Raw genomic sequence first — 18,279 nt, forward strand, 5'->3', positions numbered from 1 at the left:
TCAGCGTGACACAAGCAGAAACCGCAGCAACAAAGCTGCTTTTCAACGAGCGCCGCTGACGTTGGCAGCAGCTAGTGGTGGAAAGTAACTAAGTACATTTACTGAAGTACTGTACTTACGTACATATTTTAGGTATTTTTTACTTTACTGGAGTATTTCAAATTTTCAATCCTTTTACTTCCACTCCACTACATCGCAGAGGCAAATATTGTACTTTTACTCGCCTATACTTAGTTGAAACTTTTAGTTACTAGTTGCTTTTTGATTATTATTAGAAAACATACATTAACCACTTCAGCCCGATATCTTCTTCGGCCATTTGAATATAGCCTATCTATAAGCTCACAACGCGTCGAGACGCGGTGTGAGCTTGTAGATCTGCTATTTTCAAAATAGTTTTAGACAATTTTAAACCTGTGAAATGGGACATTCTGCATATTGAGTATATTTTGATACTGATACTTTTGCACTTTTACTCAAGTACATTTTGAATATGGGACTGCTACTTGTAATAGAGTATATCTACATTGCAGTATTGATACTTTTACTTAATTAAAACATTTCAGTACTTTTTCCACCACTGGCGGCAGCTCAAATTGCTTGCATTTGTGGTGTGTGTGTGTGTGTGTGTGTGTGTGTGTGTGCGTGTGTGTGTGTGTGTGTGTGTGTGTGTGCGTTGGTGACTGACAGAAGTTCAGAACCCCGTGGGGTGTTGTTGGCTAATGAAAGTCATGCACAGTGGCGCTCTAACAGGGCATGGCAAAGGGGGGAGACCTACGGGCCCGAAAGAGGAGCTGGAAGCAGGCAATAAGAGGGCAAAGGTAAAGGAAGTGTGAAGGTTAATGTATATTTTGCATCAGTGCTCCACAACCTGGGATCGGGCCCCACCCCTTGGGGGCGCAATCAAGCTTTGATTGATCACAGGTCGTCCAAAAAGAGACGATGTTGCACAAATTCATAACTTGCTTTCATCCACTGTCTGCCTGTATGTTCTCAATGTGATATTAGTAATACAAAAAAATAGCAGATCTACAAGCTCGAGCTTGCACATAGGCTATTTTGGCATTTGTCGTATGAGAAGTATACAGTACGGTAGGGCTTAACCCACTGAGGACCTGATTCTACAAATGTCAGTTTTCTGAAAAACATACGTTTCTATGTCAGTGGTTCTCAAACCTTTTTATGTCAAGAACCCGCAAAATGATATGTATTTGACCACGGACCCCCATCTCAAAATATTTTGTTCCAGGGACCCCCAGAAGCAAAGATTTTAGTTAAAAAGTTTCGCTTAATTTTTTCTAAAATAGCAGATCTACAAGCTCGTAGCATGGCACAAATTGACACGCTATGAGCTTGTATATCTCAATTTTTTTAATAGCCACAGTATAAAATAACACAGATGTTTTCCCGGTTTTAATGGGTTAAGTGGTTAACATGTCTGAAAAACACAAGCGTGTTTGTGTGTGTGTGTGTGAGCGTGCTAGCGTGCGTGCGTGCGAGGGGTGTCAGCTTGTGTCAGATGTAAGAAGAGGTGTCTCCAAGGAGAAGAGGTTCGGAACCAATGCTTTGCATGACAAGTGGCGACAGACGCGTTGCAGGACGAAAGTGACGTCAAAACGACAACAATGTGTCACGTATATGTCTGGGAAAATTAACGGTCGCAGACGCCTCGATAAAAAAAGATGCGTGCTCTCATTGGTTAGGAAGACAAAGTACGCTCTGTTGCTACGGAACTATACATTCACTTCCTCGTTTACATTTTGTGACGGCTAGTTGTAGACACAATGACTGCTCAAAACTCTGAATGTGTTGCGAGGCACACTTGTCGTGCAAAGCATGAATTGACCTTAAGGAAGACAGACAGACAGACAGACACGAATGTTCACACAGACAGTATAGGAATCTGGGGGACAGACATCTACTGTATGGACTACTGTGTTAAACATCTCATGTGAACCACCTGGGTCTGAGAAGAAAAAATAAATACAAGCTTTGTTAATTAACCTCATCAAACTGATACGAGGAAGTATTTAATTAAAGTCATGACATATAGTGTTGTTGTCGGGCAGAAACCATGTATATCCATATATTTCAACATTTAGTTTTTGTTGTTGTAAATGAATGCCCTTTTGCCCTTGTCACGTCTGAGCTTGTAGATCATGAAAGTGGTTAAGTCTGTCTGTGGACTTTATACATATTTAACCATCGAAAAATATTAACAGGTGCTTGTTAATATACAGCAACAATTATGGTTATTGACTTTCTTTCAAGCTACCGGTCCGAAAACAGATTTGTTTTGTTGGCAGGAGTTGTGTACTGAAATGGACCATTTTAATGAACTGTAATGTATTTATTATTATTATTATTATTGAGTGAGTAACTGTCATTAAAAATATCGACTGAATGCTATAGCTCTCAATTTTATTCAGATTCTCTGGGCTCCGTCTTACTCAACAACCGTGATGTGTAACCATCCCCGGCAATTAAATGTAGCTAATCATGTCAGGCAACTTCAATATTTAATAAGTGCTGGGGGCCTTCCTCAGTGTCTAGCAGAGATATAAGATATATGAAAGTGTTGTTTACGTTCAGCGAGGCCCCTGCCCTTTTTCCCCCTCCTTGGCGGCCGCACCTGGTGCGCAGGGGCCTCATTAGCACGGGGGCCTCATTAGCGCGGGGGCCCCCGGCTCTTCGCGCCGTTCTTTGACCTTTAATTATTCCAGTGACCCCGCTGGCGCGTTGCATTGCCGTGGTAACCCAGTGCTGGCTAATCTCACAAAGCATGGGACCAATCATTTTGCACACTGCCAATATATTGTGATATTTCTGGGATAATTTGTGAAGTGTCCCAGATCCATCGCCCCTAAACATGATGCCAGCGATCAACAGGGAAGCCATGCTGTTATTAAACCCTATCTCAATATCTGCCAGGAGATTCATCATCCCTGTGGGATAAGCATCCTGCTACAAGCTAGTCAATTACAACACTCCTGTACCTCCAGCTTATGGGATGTACCAGTACTAGCCAATCGCAGACAGGCACGCAATTCTCCGGCAAGAGCCAATTAAAGCTTGTGACTAACACTGTAATCAAAACCAACAAATGCCAACTTGTGCATGTTGCATTGTAGATACATGTCTATACATTTCAAATCCCAAGCTTTGATTGACTGGTGATGCAAATAGTTGACACATGGCATTAACCACATGAATCTTAGCATCCCTATTCCGGGCTTATCATAACGAGTGAAAAATAGGCAAACATTCAGCAAAAGTTGTAGGTCCAAAAGAACACAACACGTCACGATGCGACACGTTGTGAGCTTGTATAGATCTGCTACTTTCGGAGAAGAGATTTGGTGTGGAGGTTAAAAAAGGAGGGGTCCTAGTCTAGGCCTGTGGGGGACTCCAGTAGGGTATAAGTAGTTAAACAATCACACTTTGTGCACAGGGAAATCTTAATGTCAGAACTTTGAGAGACAGATGGACGTAGACTATGAATATGTTCCTTCACCTCGAATCGATAGCACAACAACCTTTCGCCGTTACTGATCATAATAACCACGTCCCATTGGCTACTGTAAACGCCAATCAATATCCGCCATATGTCCCGCCCTCGCTGACTGTTTTCTGTTGAATGCTGAATCAAATGATGATTTCTGGCCCTGTCATGGCGTCTTTATACTACTTATAAAGTCTGCTCCCTTTACGTTTCTTTTCCAATGTATGAAGAGGTAAAAAGACGTGTTGAATCGGCTGTGGGAAATAATGACTTCTAGAATGTCTGCATCAATTTGGTTGGTAATGTAGTGCCAGGCCCGATAGTGACTTTAATAAAACATTCAACATCTACTAATGGAAAAAAGCACTCAGCTCCCGCGGCTCATAAGAAAATGTTATTTCTACCAGGCTGATAAGGGACGGTTCAGTTATCTGATATAGTAATAATATTAAGCAACATCCTGCCCCTACCCCCTATAGTAGTAACTTGTAAGTTCAACAGCAAAGCATAGCTTGCAGGCACAACATTGTGCAATGATGTATCATGTCTCTCTGGCTTACATATCGTTGCTGTAGATCATCTATTTGTACTATTTTTGTGTGACACTGTAGTACTATAGTATGACGACGTAGGGCATTAAATTCCGAAAAAATATACACAAAAATATACACAAGTTGAAATACGGAGACGAAAGGTTTCTGCCAGACAACAATGATAGATACAGTGTAGGGTTGGATTTGCTGTGGGGTGGGGGTGGGGGGAATCCATGCCTCCCCCCACTGATCATTTAATTACAAATATTTATTAACCACCAACCACATTAACCCTATTTTGGGAACATTTTCTTAATTATTTTTAACAAAAGAAAGACGATTCTAAAATAGCATAAAGTCATAAAACAGCGTAAGTCGTAACATGTAAATCTGTTGATCTTGTGGTCTAACGGTGCGCGTTAACTCAAGCGCTGGGTGGCTAATGGTGACATTTGTGGGAGACTATCACAGCTCTGTCCCCTGTGGAGAGATTAGGCCTCAGCTGAAGTGACTGGGATATACTCTAATAATCCCGTGGAGGCCTCCTGACTTAACGGCACACGTTGGGGCCACCAGGCAGACACACCCCGGCAAGAGAGAGCTTTCTAGAAGCTTAGCCCCGCCGCCCCCCCGCGGGGCCCCGGGGCTTTACAGACGGTACATCAGCACAACATGAAATCGATGCAGAGGTGAAGGTGCACCGGTCTGATCCCTCTGCATAGTCTTGTAGCTAGGTCAGGATGTCTGTCTTTATGACGCAACGTGGGTGAGGCTCTGTGAGTTGCATACTGTATATAGTCGAATGTGACTATAGGAAAATATGTAAAAAAAAGTTTCATGTTTTTACATAAAAAAGATGTAGGCCTAGTATGAATTTTACAGGTTTTAACACTGAGTTTTAATGCCTGTCTTCTTCAGACTGTATAGCTGTTGTGTGGGGTTTTTAAGCGCATACTGAATTTTTACCCTGTGATTGGTATTATTGACAATAAAGTTTAACCTTAAAACTTGAACCTTGGGTAGGTGGGCCGCGAACACGTTCAACGTTTTCAAGTGGACCCTGATCCAGAAAAGGACGGGAACCACTGACCTATACGCAAATCAGTGGTGGAAAAAGTACTCGATTTTTTTACTTGAGTAAAAGTATCAATACTGCAATGTAGAAACACAACAGTCCGGTAATCACATTTTGCTATAGTACATATAGTACAAAGTATTGGTATCAAACCAACCATACTTCAAGTACCAAAAGTAAAAGTACTCATTAAGCAGAATGTCCTGTTTCACAAGTTATCATATCTAAATCGTCTAAAATGCATCGCGACGTGTTGTGAGCTTGCAGATAGGCTATTTTCAAATTGCCAAAGTTTAAATAGGGCTGAAGTGGTTAATGTATGTTTTAAAAGAATCAAATTCTACAAAGTAGGCTAACTAAGGTTTTCAAATAATTGTATAGTAAAAGTACAATATTTGTCTCGGAGATGTAGTGGAGTAGAAGTAAAAGAAAATTGGAAATATTCCAGTAAAGTAAAAGTACCTCAAAATTGTACTTAAGTACAGTACTTGAGTACATTTCCAGCCAAATTTCCACCACTGACGCAAATCAAATAGTCCAACCACATGATGGAAACAACCCATTGTCATTTTGCCTTTTAAAGGCAAATGCATTGTTCCATGCATTTTTGCTGCTTTTTGTTTGTCCCAGCGTACAAAAAGAGTGTGGGGGGGGAACACTTCAGTAAAATGAAAGATTGGCAGCCTGTCTGTCAGAATGGCTATCATTCGTTTGAGGTATAATGATGTGGTACGGGTTGTACTTATCTCACCATCATGACTAAGTGGGTCTGATTGCACCTGTTGGCGCACCATCCTTTACATGAAGCTATTTTCCTGTACGGTTTCAGCAGGCTGCAAGACATCACCGTGTCTGAGTCACTGCTCGACAGATTGTTAAGAGCCGTTTGGTTATTTTGTTCTTATAATTGACATTTCCCTGCTGTGACATATCACCTGTTACTGTATCTGAGTCACAAGAATGAACACTTATTATGTCCCTATTCTGGTATAGTACATGCCATAATACAGTAGGTGGACATACGGAAAAAGCACAATGCGTTGTGAGATTGTAGATTTGGTGTAGAGGGAATTCCGGAGCACACACACACACAGGTCAGGGGAACAGAATAGAATTGTGTGGTTGAGTTGTGGCGTGCGGCCATTCTGAATGGCGGGTCAACTAGGGGTGTGCCGATACACTCATTTCACCAAACGATACGATACGATATTTGGCTCACAACTTCGATACGATATCGATACGATACGCACTTTTTTTTATTATGAAAATATATGGGGGAGGAAAAAAGTAAATGCAAACAAATAATTCTGTTTTTGCATTATTCAGACATGCAAACTTGTAGCTTTTCAGCTACAATAGCCGTTTTGAATCCAAATAGGGCAATAGTGTGACACCTGACCCGAAAAAAAACCAACATGTTGTCACCCTTTTCACTTCGGGGCTGTTTGCATGCCTGATTATAATGATTGTTAAAAAAAATATATATATATATATATATATATATATTTTTTTTTTCAAAACTATATATTTTTTTTTCCAAAACGATACATATCGTCACGAAAACGTATCGCGATATATCGTGGGACGATATATCGGCACACCCCCTAGGGTCAACGTGACCATAGACATAAATAGGTAGACCCTTATTGGCCACTGAGTGCCGCACTATGAGCTTGTAGAGCTGCTATTTTTGTAAAATCCCTGGCACAACATATTTTTGAGATGGGGGTCCGCAGCCAAATACATATTTTGGGGGTCCTTGACAACATGAAAAGGTTTGAGAACCACTGCAGGAGGTACGGCTTTCCCCGCAGGCATCGCTACAATGAACAGCAGCAGCCACTGAGGTTTCTACGTTAATGTCTATGAATGTGTCAAACCATGGAGTCAAATGTGTCAAGATGTACATCTTGTCCTTCATTCGTGTCTCTATTTGTAGTCAGAAATGTGAGTGTATGATCCAATTGTTTTACCTATTTTAAAACTGTACTGTGTGTGTGTGTGTGTGTGTGTGTGTGTGTGTGTGTGTTATAAATAACTACTAACACAGCATTTAGAAGAACACAGCAGACAGTGTGATTATGCGAAGCGCGCGCGCGAAATTTTTGTGCGGTTCTGGGCGGGTTGGGTTCGTTTTTTTCCAGTTTCTGGTTACTTTATTTCGGTTTTAGGGTTAGGATTCGGGTTAGGTTAGGGTTATGTTATTTAATTCTTATTTTTGCCTGATTTTCCCGATTTATTATCAAAAAAGTACTTCTTTTTTTTTTCTTCTCTGGAGCCAGGGTATGGCAGCTGCAATAGCCTGCCATACCCAATTGACGCCCCTGTCGTGAAAGTAAATGAACTTTCAAAGTCATCAGTAGAATATCAATCAAGTTCTGTTGAATGACATTTTAAATGCGTTCAGAACAGGCTCTTGCTGTAGTGTGATGTAGGATTCAGAAACCTTTAGAATGGGATGAACTCGCAATACTTTCTCTGACTTAAAGTGTGGCCAGGTACTGTGTATAACTTATAACTTTCGTCTTCTATACTGTATAGTTCACTTATACACATTCTCAGCAACTTGCAAGTATTAGGTGTTTCCCAAAGAAATTTGGGTCACAGACCCATTGTTATCAGTAAATATCCAGGGTGGGCGAGGTTGGGATTTAACTTTTCCATAAAAAAAAAGAACCCCCCCCCACCCAAAAAAAAAGATACATTTCAAAACACTTTCTGACATTTTCACAAACTTAAAAAAAGCAGAAAAAAGGCAGATCTATTTTTGCTATAAATAAATGAAAAAAAGTGGTTAATTCATATAGTGTTTTAGTAAGTTTGAGTCCCAGAAAAACACCAAAATCTCTCTTTTGGGTCTTTTGTTTGGGAACCGCTGGGTTACATATTTTTTTCTCAGAAAGAAATCACACTACAGAACATTTTCCATTTCAATCAAACTGTATGAATGAATGACTGTACCACCACAACAATAACACTGATGACACAGGAAACACCACACTACAGCATTACACCGCAGGACACCCATTGAATAGGAAAGAAAAGCCTATAATGAACCTGCGAGAGGCATCGCTATTAAATTAAAACTTCAGGTACTGTATGTCCTGAATTAACTAGAGCGAAATGTCTTTTTTACGCAGAAATGTATGTAAAAAAAACCCCCAAAAAACAATAACACAATTTAAACCATTGATTCTCAATGTCAGTTCTGGGGACCAGGGGTCCAACATAGATCCCAGAGATAGACAATATTTTATCAAATGGTGGTCCGTGGCTGCTTTCACACTGGCACCTACAAAACTACTTATCTGTCGTCAAGCCTTGGTTAATGCGCGGTGCAACACGCTTGTTGACGTCATCAAGCGTATGTCCCACAAGCAAGAATAAAAGAACATATAACAGGCAATTATAATAATAATATATAAATATAATAATAACAATTTGTAAAAGAACAGGGATGATGGAAATAATTCGTTATCCCATAGGAATTGTGTGGAGAGGGGTGGAAATGGTGAAACAACACTTGGTTGTTTTGTAGCTGCTGATGTGAAGTTGAAGCCAGCCCAGCTTTATTTTGTAGCGGGCTACAAAGCTACACGCGTCGGCTGTATCTCTGTCGCTGGCTTCCATTGAAAATGAATGGGTAGACTTGTAGCTTTGTCGCTACCAGTGTGAACGCAGCATAATGCATATCAAACTGGGGGTGCCCTTGAAATAAAATTAAAAAAAAGGTTGAGAACCACTGATTTAAAACACACTCACCAATCAAACTCACCCATCCATCCGGATACCACTCACCCATCCGTCCGGATACCCCACCCAAACAAACAAACAGTCCCACGGTGAAGGGGAGGTCAGCATGCACTTAGGAGGGGTGGGCAGTGGTGGAAAAAGTACTCAAATTCTTTACTTAAGTAAAAGTACCAATACTGCTATATAGAAATACTCTGCTACAAGTAAAAATCCAGAATTCAAAATTAACTTGAGTAGCACAACAGTATTGGCATCAAAATGGACTTAAAGTACCAAAAGTAAAAGTACTAAAATATTTGAAAATAGCAGATCTACAAGCTCACAACACGTCGTGAGCTTGTAGATCGGCTATTTTCAAATAACCTATGTATAAAATAGGGCTAAAGGGGTTAATGAATGTTTCATAATATCATAATTTATATCTGAAAAGTAACTAGTAATGAAAGTTTTCAAACTATTATAGTGCAGTAAAAGTACAATATTTGCCTCTGAGATGTAGTGGAATAGAAGTAAAAGTATTGGAAATTCTCAAGTAAAGTACAAAGACCTCAAAATTGTACTTAAGTACAGTACTTAAGTAAACATACTTAGTTGCTTTCCACCACTAGGGGTGGGTGGGGGTTAAGGGTAAGAGAGGTGAGAGGGTGCATTGGGGAGGGATGGGGGAGGGACGGCAAGCACACACCTTCTGCGTGGGACACAGGCAAAGAGATCTCCATGCAAGCGGCGGACTGGGCCTTGCGGAAGGGAGGTCGGCCGCCGGGCCCTCTGCGGGTGAGCCGGGGGCCCTCGGGACCCGCGGCGACGCGGGGCGACGCCTTCCCCGCTGCCGCCGCCACCGGGCAGGGCTGGGAGGTGGGGCTAGTGCAATGTCCATTGACATGATCTGTAACAACGGCATACAGGCATTAGCGAAAAAAAGAAAGAAAGAAAGAAAGAAGAAGAAGAATGACGGGAAGCGCGGAGCTGAAATATTAACGTGATTGTTATAGGTTAGGAGGGACAGCGGATGTTAGAAAGACGGCACCCATGGCGCCGAGAGGGAAGAGGAATTAAAGGAGCATTTCACCCATTTTTGACCCTATCCTTGTATAACTGGTCCTCGCTAATGCTCATTATAAAATGGCACCGTTTCTGTCTACTCGATCTGTGTCACAAAGGAGTGACATCATCGGTGGGCAGGTTTGGTCTTTTTCAAGCAAGTACGTATGTATTATATTCTTCTTCTTTTTTTTAATTATTAATGAAAGAACAATGGCTTCCATTTCAGCATGTTAACTTTCCAGGAAGACAAAGACATAGCATGTTGAAATAGAAGCCAGAGTATTGATAAATCCTGTTTGGAACAACTAAACTAGGTTTCTGAACTGTCCACAGTCATAGTCCACCAATCACAAAGAGAGTGAGAAGACAGAAATGGTGCCATCTTATAATGAGCATTAGTGGGGACCAATTATATGAAGATATGGTTGAAAATGGGTTAAGTGCTCCTTTAAGGACAAGATGGGAATTAGAGAGAGCGGTACGGAAGTTGGAGAATGAGTGAGAAGAAGAAGAGAATGGTCAAAGAAAAGAAAATAGTTAACCACATGAACCCTAGCGTTCCCATTCTGGCCATGTAATAGTAGTCGAACAATCGGCGAAAATAGCTGACTTACAACTCAGAATTATGCAAGTCGGCTATTTGCGCCGAAGACATGTGGTGTAGACGGACCCCAGTCAACAAAGTACAGTAGCCTATAGGGTTTAAGCGGTTAATGTGACAAGCAATCAGTGGGTGCAACGTCATTCAGAAAAGGGAAGAAAATCAAAAGCAAAGCAAAAGGAAACAGATGAGAGATATTCATTCAGTAGGATCACAGGCGTTGTTTTTTTTTCCATCCCCACTTTATAGAAAATGTCAATGCGTGAGAGCCAACCGAGCTTCATGTCACCTGACAGGGGAGAGTTTCCCCAGTTGGACGTAGCGCGTGGAAGGAACACGTTATTCCAACCAGTTCCTTTCCCCTCCATCAGGCGCCCCGGCTGTCATGGGGGAGGCGGTATAGCGACCAGGATTACTGCATGTTTTTGTGAGGGTATTAACTACCCTAGGAGACACGGGGAGAACATGCAAACTCCACACAGAGTAGGCCCTTTCGCCTGGCTTTTATCTTATTATTAATATATGTATTATTGTCAGGGGCTCCCAAGGCCAGCTAGCAGCGGTTCACAACCTCAAGAAGAATATGCTGAAATCACGACGAGCTTCGTTACAAAATTGGTTACTGTTGCCTGTCGACTGCTTTTTACGCGTCAGTTTAGTCTGCGAGAGAAAAGGCTACGTACGTGCTGCCAAGGCGATGCAAAAAAACATCTTGTGTTGTTTGGGCTTGATTGCCCTCACTTTTCATTTTCCTTGACTTGTCAGGTAAACGAAACGGTAGCCTTAAATGGACTGATATTACCCCACACACCTAGGAGTGCAAAAGAAGGGAATTTGATCTGACGGGACACGGTGATGAAAGCAATTATTTTTCTCTCGATATCTCTCCATGGAGACCTCTGTTCATAGAGACCCATTAGCATCGTGTTAATTAATCGTTGCTGCCAGGCAGAAACCTTGTATCTCCATATTTCGCTGATATACTTCTGCCCTACTTCGTCATACTACAGTGTCACACAAAAGTGGCAAAAATAGCCCATCTACAAGCTCGCAACACATCACAACATGTTGTGAGCGTGTAGATTTTTTTTGTGTCTCTGTGGGTTTCATAAATATTGAATATTTCTTCCATTTCCTGAAAAGTAACAGTTTTGTAGATACAAGGTTTCCACCTGACAGCGACGCTGGGCTTGTGGTTGCTTCCCCTGCTGCGGTGTTCTCTCAGTCCTTGGCAACCGTTTGGCTAAATGTGAAATGTGTGCTCCAGGCTCGAGTCCAAATCTCCGTTTGGGGGCCTGTTGATACACAGATGACTCAGTCTCAAAGTGAGGATGAAAAAATAACAAAAAAACTCTCCAGGGTGGCGCCCAGTCCGCCTCGTGCAACGCCAGCCCAGTTTCACAGCGGGCCGTGCCGGGGCGACGCGGGGCTTGGAAGTTGTCGCTACAACCAGAGCGCCAAATGTGTGAGATGGGATTTACACCGTGGTGCGTCTTTGCCTGAGGCACAGTGGTGGAAGAAGAACTCAGTAAAAGTAAGCAATACCACAGTTTAGAAACACTGTTTCAAGTAAAAGTATTCAAAATTTGATTTGAGTAAAAGTACAAAAGCATCGAAATATACTTCAAATACCAAAGTAAAAGTGCTCATAATGAGTGACCCATTGAACAGTGGTTATTTTTTTCAAAATTTGTCAAAATGTTTTGAAAATTGTGGATCTACAGTACAAGATCATATACTGTACAAGTGAGCTTGAACAGTATATCGGCTAAAATTGGTCTTAAATGGTAAATGTTTCATGATAATAATTCAAATGTATAAATTAACTACAGTTTTCTAATAATTGTAGTGGAGTAAAAAGTAAAAGTGCATGCCTCTGAGATGTAACGTAGTAGAAGCATAAACTATCAAGAAATGGAAAAACTCAAGTAAAGTAAAGTTAAGTACAGTACTTGATTAAATATACTTAGTTACCGTACTTTCCACCACTGTTAAGGTGCTGTTAATCATGGATTTCACACTTGTGCCCCCGAACGGTCCGCAGGAAACTGGCACACATCGAGAGAAAATGCCACTTGTACCCCTACACACCCACGCTTACATACCGAAACACTTGTACACCAACGGTACAGATACACATACACGGTGGAGCGAGGCAATTTCTTTTTCTCCTCGGTGCAGCGTATATTTTGAATTGTTTACAATGGGAGCGCCTTATTTTTCAAAACCCCAACAGCGTGACGGGGCAGCGTTTATTTTCTTTAATTTGCGTCTATTTGGCGCTAACTTTGCGCAAATTTTGCATTCACGTGTGGTGTTTTTATCTGATTGCTGAAATGTGTTCAACTTGGGCGCTTTTAGGCGAGAGCCTCGGTGGACACGGCTCCTTAGTGAGGACCAATTATAGATATGTTGAAAATGGGTGAAGTGCTCCTTTAAGGCAGAATCATCGTGTTGGTAGGCTATGCTCAATTGAGGAGGTGTTCTGTGTGACAGCATTAAGTTATATAGTACAGGTATGTATTGTCCATGATGTTATTCAATACCCACAATCTCTACATTCAGCCGCCGCTGGTTGACCATCTGTCAAAAAGTTCTGTTCTTCTGTTTTGTATGACAAGCTGTTTATATTTTTACACCCACCAGGAGCACTAACGATCTCCCTGAAATGGTGCAGAGAGGAGCTAAATAAAGCACGGGGAAAGGTGCTTCTAAGGGGCTTCAACAAACACAGCTCGCATTTTAGCGACTCGCCCACCAGCGGCGAAACAGTTGGTCGCGAAGGCGGTTCACTCCGCTTACATGCATCTGTACCGTAAGAAACACACACACACACACACACACACACACACACACACACACACACACACACACACACACGAGGAGAGTGGCTGTGTGAAGCCTAACAGATGTGCCATAGTTTTTGTTTTAATATAAGACAGCTGTTAAAGTGATAGTTCACCCAGGAAATGAATTTATTTTTATCGTTTACTTACTCCGAGATGTCTTAAATATGAGGAGAATTTACATTTGTATAACCTATACACCGGTTTTACTTCAGTTCATCAAGTATTTTCTTATTTTTTGGTGATTCTTCATTCACTGTAAAGGAACGTTATACAAACGAAGAATCCACCTCGTATTCAAGACATCATGGGGTTAGTAAACAATAGAAATAAAGTCCATTTGTTGGGTGAACTATTCCTTTAAGATAATTACATTCCTCTTTCTTATGAATCACATAATGTAAATGGTGTATAGTCCTGTGGTCATATACTCGGCCTTCCCGGGTACTGAAGCAAACCTTTGTTGTGCAGTTTGTTATAACAGCACTTTAACTTAGTTACTGAGGAATTCCACTTCGGTGTTTTATCTAATGTTCCTTCCATGATGTAAATAAGGTATTAAGGTAACAGCTGTTAGACAAGGCATAAAATATCAGAAAACCAGGGTTACAAAAGTAACCGCGGGGCTTAAAGGAGCATGTCACCCATTTTCAACCGTATCTTCGTATACTTGGTCCTCACTAATGCTCATTATAAGAAGTCTCTATTTATTTCTACTCTGTGTCTCAGAGGAGGGCTGCAGATACTTCAGAAACCTACCTACCAATGACATCATTAGTAGGCAAGTTTACATTTTTATCATTATTATCGAATTAATGCAAAAACAACGGCTTCTATTTCAGCATGCTACTGTAAGCTTTCAGTAAGAGAAAGGCTGTACTGACTATTAGCTTGGAATCCCCATCGATTATGTCATTGGTAGACTGCAGGTTTCTGAACTGTCCGTACCCCACCAATGAGACACAGCATGAGTAGAATCAGAATCAACTTGATTGTCACATCACTGGTTTTACCTGTATATAAGTGTGTTTTTTTTGTAGACAAAAAAGAAAAAAAGTATTTAGACAGGCAAGAATAGACAGAAATGGTGCAATTTTACGATGACAGTTAGTGAGGACCACTTAGTATATGAAGATACGGTTGAAAATGGGTGAAGCGCTCCTTTAACCACTTGAACGGCAGCATCCCAGTTCCGGGGGTATAACGTTTCACCAGAAATAGCAGATCTACAAGCTTCGTGTGGAGACGCTATTTTTGGCAAAGAGATTTGGTGTAGGTGGATGAAAGCAGTCCAAGTGCAGTGGCCACTCAGGTCCATTTTTACTAAGAATAGACGGTTTAAGTGCTCTCACTGTACAGCTACCGGTGCAGCCCCTTTGAACAGAAATATTATTACAGAGACCAAATGAAACGCTGTCAAAACACACCTGTCAAAAGAAGGAAATGGCATTACATGGAATAAAGTACAACGAAAGGAGATCTGGCACATTTCCGTCAGAGAGGGTAGAGAGTATATGTGTCAAGAAGAGTGAAGAAACCTGTGATTTGGATGAGGGAAAGAGTTACACTGAGATATACTGAGAGAGAGAGAGAGAGAGAGAGAGAGAGAGAGAGAGAGAGAGAGAGAGAGAGAGAGAGAGAGAGAGAGAGAGAGAGAGAGATAGAGAGAGAGTGTGTGCAGCCTATGATTGATTGATTGATTGATTATAACATATATATATATATAACAGTGTTTCCTAAACAATGGGTCGGGGTCCACTTTTGGGCCATGAATTATTTTTCATGGGTTGTGGGTAAATATCCCATTTTGTAAGTTTCCGAAAATAAATAAATGAATACAATTCAGAAATCAAACATTTTCAAAAGAGTTTCTGAAATGTAAAAAAAAAATCCCTAAATAGTGTGTAATAAATAGTGAAAATGTTTAAGAAATGGTGAAAATAACAGATCTACAAGCTCATGACGCATGCTAGCAGATCTGCAATTTTCCTTATTTTATTTTTGTACGTATTTTTTTGGAATAGCGCTTAAATGATTAATTCATAATAATAAAGTTTGGGTCCCAGGGAAACACCAAATGTATCTTTTGGGTCTGGAGCTGAAAACGTTTGGCTGCTCTGTACTGCAAAAGATCCCATCACAACAGGGGAGAGAGAGATGATTGGAGAGACAAGACGTGATGGCTGCTGCGAGGAAGATAATGATGGTCCGATCGTGACAGAGGCCACATCGGAGTTCAGACATGTATCTCCGGGTTTAGATATATGGATACCACAAATCACCTTAAGAAACACTTGCAAAATGTACGAGGAAACAGAAACCGGAAAGGACTCCAAATCAAAATGAAAAACACGTGGTCGAACGGGACAAAGGACTCAACAGACCAACGATCTCATGGAACTGGTCAGAGCAGGAGAGGAGAGAGTAAAAAAGCTAGATTCATACTTCGCCGCACGACAGCGTCGCGCGCCGAAAATAGCCGCTCACAACAAATAGCCGCTCACAACACGTTTTTGCGGGATGCCTGTTGTTCTCAACCTTTTGTTGTGTTCAACGGCCCACCCATCCTACCACCAAGTGGTGGTCGTAAGTAAAGTAAGTAAGAGGAACAACATATTTTGAGATGGGGGTACACGGCCAAATACATCATTTTGGGTGGTCCTTGACATGGAAAGGTTGGAGTACCACTGATATAGCAACATACTGTTAGGATTTAGAAAACATTTTTAGATATGTATTTGGCCAAAATAATTTGTCATAGGATTTGAGTTAGAAATGTTCACTTTAAAAATATATATATATTCAAAGATTGGATCAATGGAACTAACATTGTATACTTTAAGTTCATATTTATCTGTAAATATTTTTTTATCAATGTTACATTATCATTCAAATCTTTCGCTGGCCGATGCGACGTGTTGTGAGCTTGTAGGTCGGATATTTCCAGCGAGCGACGCCATCATGTGACCAAAGCATAAATTAGACTTTAGGAAACTGAGTGGCGTGAGAAACATAAATAAGGCAAACAATCTTTTTTTTTTAAAGGCAAAAGGGAAAAATGAACATAAAATGACAAAGGGAGGAAAATTAAATGAATCAAATGAACAGAAGGTGGAAATAAAACTTGCTGGCTTTTCGCCTACCGTACCAAGATCGGTCTTAAGATCGGTTGGCAGACTTAACTTTCTGCCCGGTCCCTTTACTGAAACAAAAGAAATAGGAAACAAAAAGGTACCAGTTAATCCCCTCAAATTAAAAATAAATAAATAATAATAACTAAATAAATGAATTAAAAAACAACAAACTAAACCAAAGTTAAACAACTTAAGAAGATGAACTCAGAAATAAAACGTGCACACTGGGGTGGTTGCACTTGGCAGGCAGTATTATGCAAGTCAAGTTTCAAAATGCATGCTCCTTTGTTTTCCCAGGCCAGCATTCCGCCAGCAATCATTTTTAAAAATGTATTCATTATGTTTTTTTGTTTAAAGTTACATGACTTAGGCCATTATTTTAACCCATTTAGACTGTGTCATTTTTAAGATTTCTTTGGCTTTTAAAAAATAGCAGATATACAAGCTCGTAGTGCGGCACAGAGTGCCGCACTACGAGCTTGTATATCTGCTATTTTTGAAAAACTTTGAAAATATGTGCACATTTTTAACTCAAATCTTTGCTTCTGGGGGTCCCTGGAACAAAATATTTTCGGATGGGGGTCCGCGGCCAAATACATATCATTTTGAGAAGCACTGATATATATATAGCAACCTACGTTTTTTCAAAAAATAAACTTTAGAAGACATTTGTAGAATCCTTAAAAAATACATATTCAAAGATTGGCAAAAAAAAAATCAAAAATAGCCCAAATAAATCTTAAAATGACACAGATGCATTCCCGGTCTTAATGGGTTAAAGGTGACATTTTGTTTTGTCTCTTTGTTCAGATCTGGAAGCTCACACCACCTTCTAGTGTCAAGATTAGTTCTGTGCTCAATTAGAGACTCATTAAGCCAGCTTTGTGCTTTGGTGACAAAGTGTCAACAACAAAGTGTTTTTGCCTGAAAAGAGCGTTGACACTCTTTGTCGCCAAAGCCGTCAAGCCGGCTTTTTAGATTTCTTAATCCCCAGCCTGGGATGTCTGACATGGAAACACAAATTAAAACAGGGGGGGGGGGGGGGGGATCACACACCAAGGTCAGTACGGAATCACAATTAAACATCGGAAGAAACAAAATAGTTGGACACATTTTGCAAGCATTTTGCAGTCAGAGGCACTGCAAAGGTACAAGTTGACATGGATGGTTGTTCACGTTCCCCTTTGCGTTCAAAGGAGAGGGTTTGCCATTGTCTCTTTGTGTTGGATGAGGAACCTGGCATATGGGAGACACAGGAAAATGTTTTACACTGTTCTCTGGGGATGGCATGTCATCCACCAATATGCTTTTTTTCCTAAAATGTACATTATATTAAAGCTGCAATTCATAACTTTTTGTTAATGAATAAAACATATTGTTGGTATCAGCTAGAGTGTCTGTGCCCTTTTCAGTCTGTCAGACCCCTGGGAGACGGATTGCTGAGGTGGAACCCAACGCCTAGGGTTGGGCGATATATAGATACATAGATACATAGATACATAGATATATAGATAGATACTTTTGCCTCGATCACGATCAATAAACCGGTATAAAGAAGAAGAAAATACTGAAAATAGCTAATCTGTGACCTTGTAGATCGTCTATTTTCACTATTTGTGTACGCGACAAACAAAGTATATTACAGGGTTAAGTGGTTAAGACTAATTGATTTAGTTGATTACAAAAATATTTAAAAAGCTATAAGAATCTATAAAAGAAAAGCAAAAATAGCTGATCTGCAAGCTTTATTTTTTTGAAAATTCATTAACTTTTTTCAAAATGTTATAATTC

At 40.6% G+C, this 18,279-nt stretch overlaps 1 protein-coding gene across 1 annotated transcript in view; it reads right to left on the reverse strand.

Moving 5' to 3' along the window:
* Window positions 1-18,279, reverse strand: part of stxbp5l (syntaxin binding protein 5L) — a gene marked incomplete at its 5' end in the record, with an annotated part of 257,766 nt that overhangs the window by 16,994 nt on the left and 222,493 nt on the right. Inside the window, 2 exons of the mRNA XM_084085444.1 lie at window positions 9,549-9,749; window positions 16,503-16,556. Of these exons, the coding sequence (XP_083941570.1) occupies window positions 9,549-9,749; window positions 16,503-16,556 (255 nt within the window). The remainder of the gene's footprint in view (window positions 1-9,548; window positions 9,750-16,502; window positions 16,557-18,279) is intronic.

This window comes from Gymnoscopelus microlampas (assembly GCF_963454915.1).
Source record: "Gymnoscopelus microlampas genome assembly, chromosome: 17".
NCBI lineage: Eukaryota > Metazoa > Chordata > Actinopteri > Myctophiformes > Myctophidae > Gymnoscopelus > Gymnoscopelus microlampas.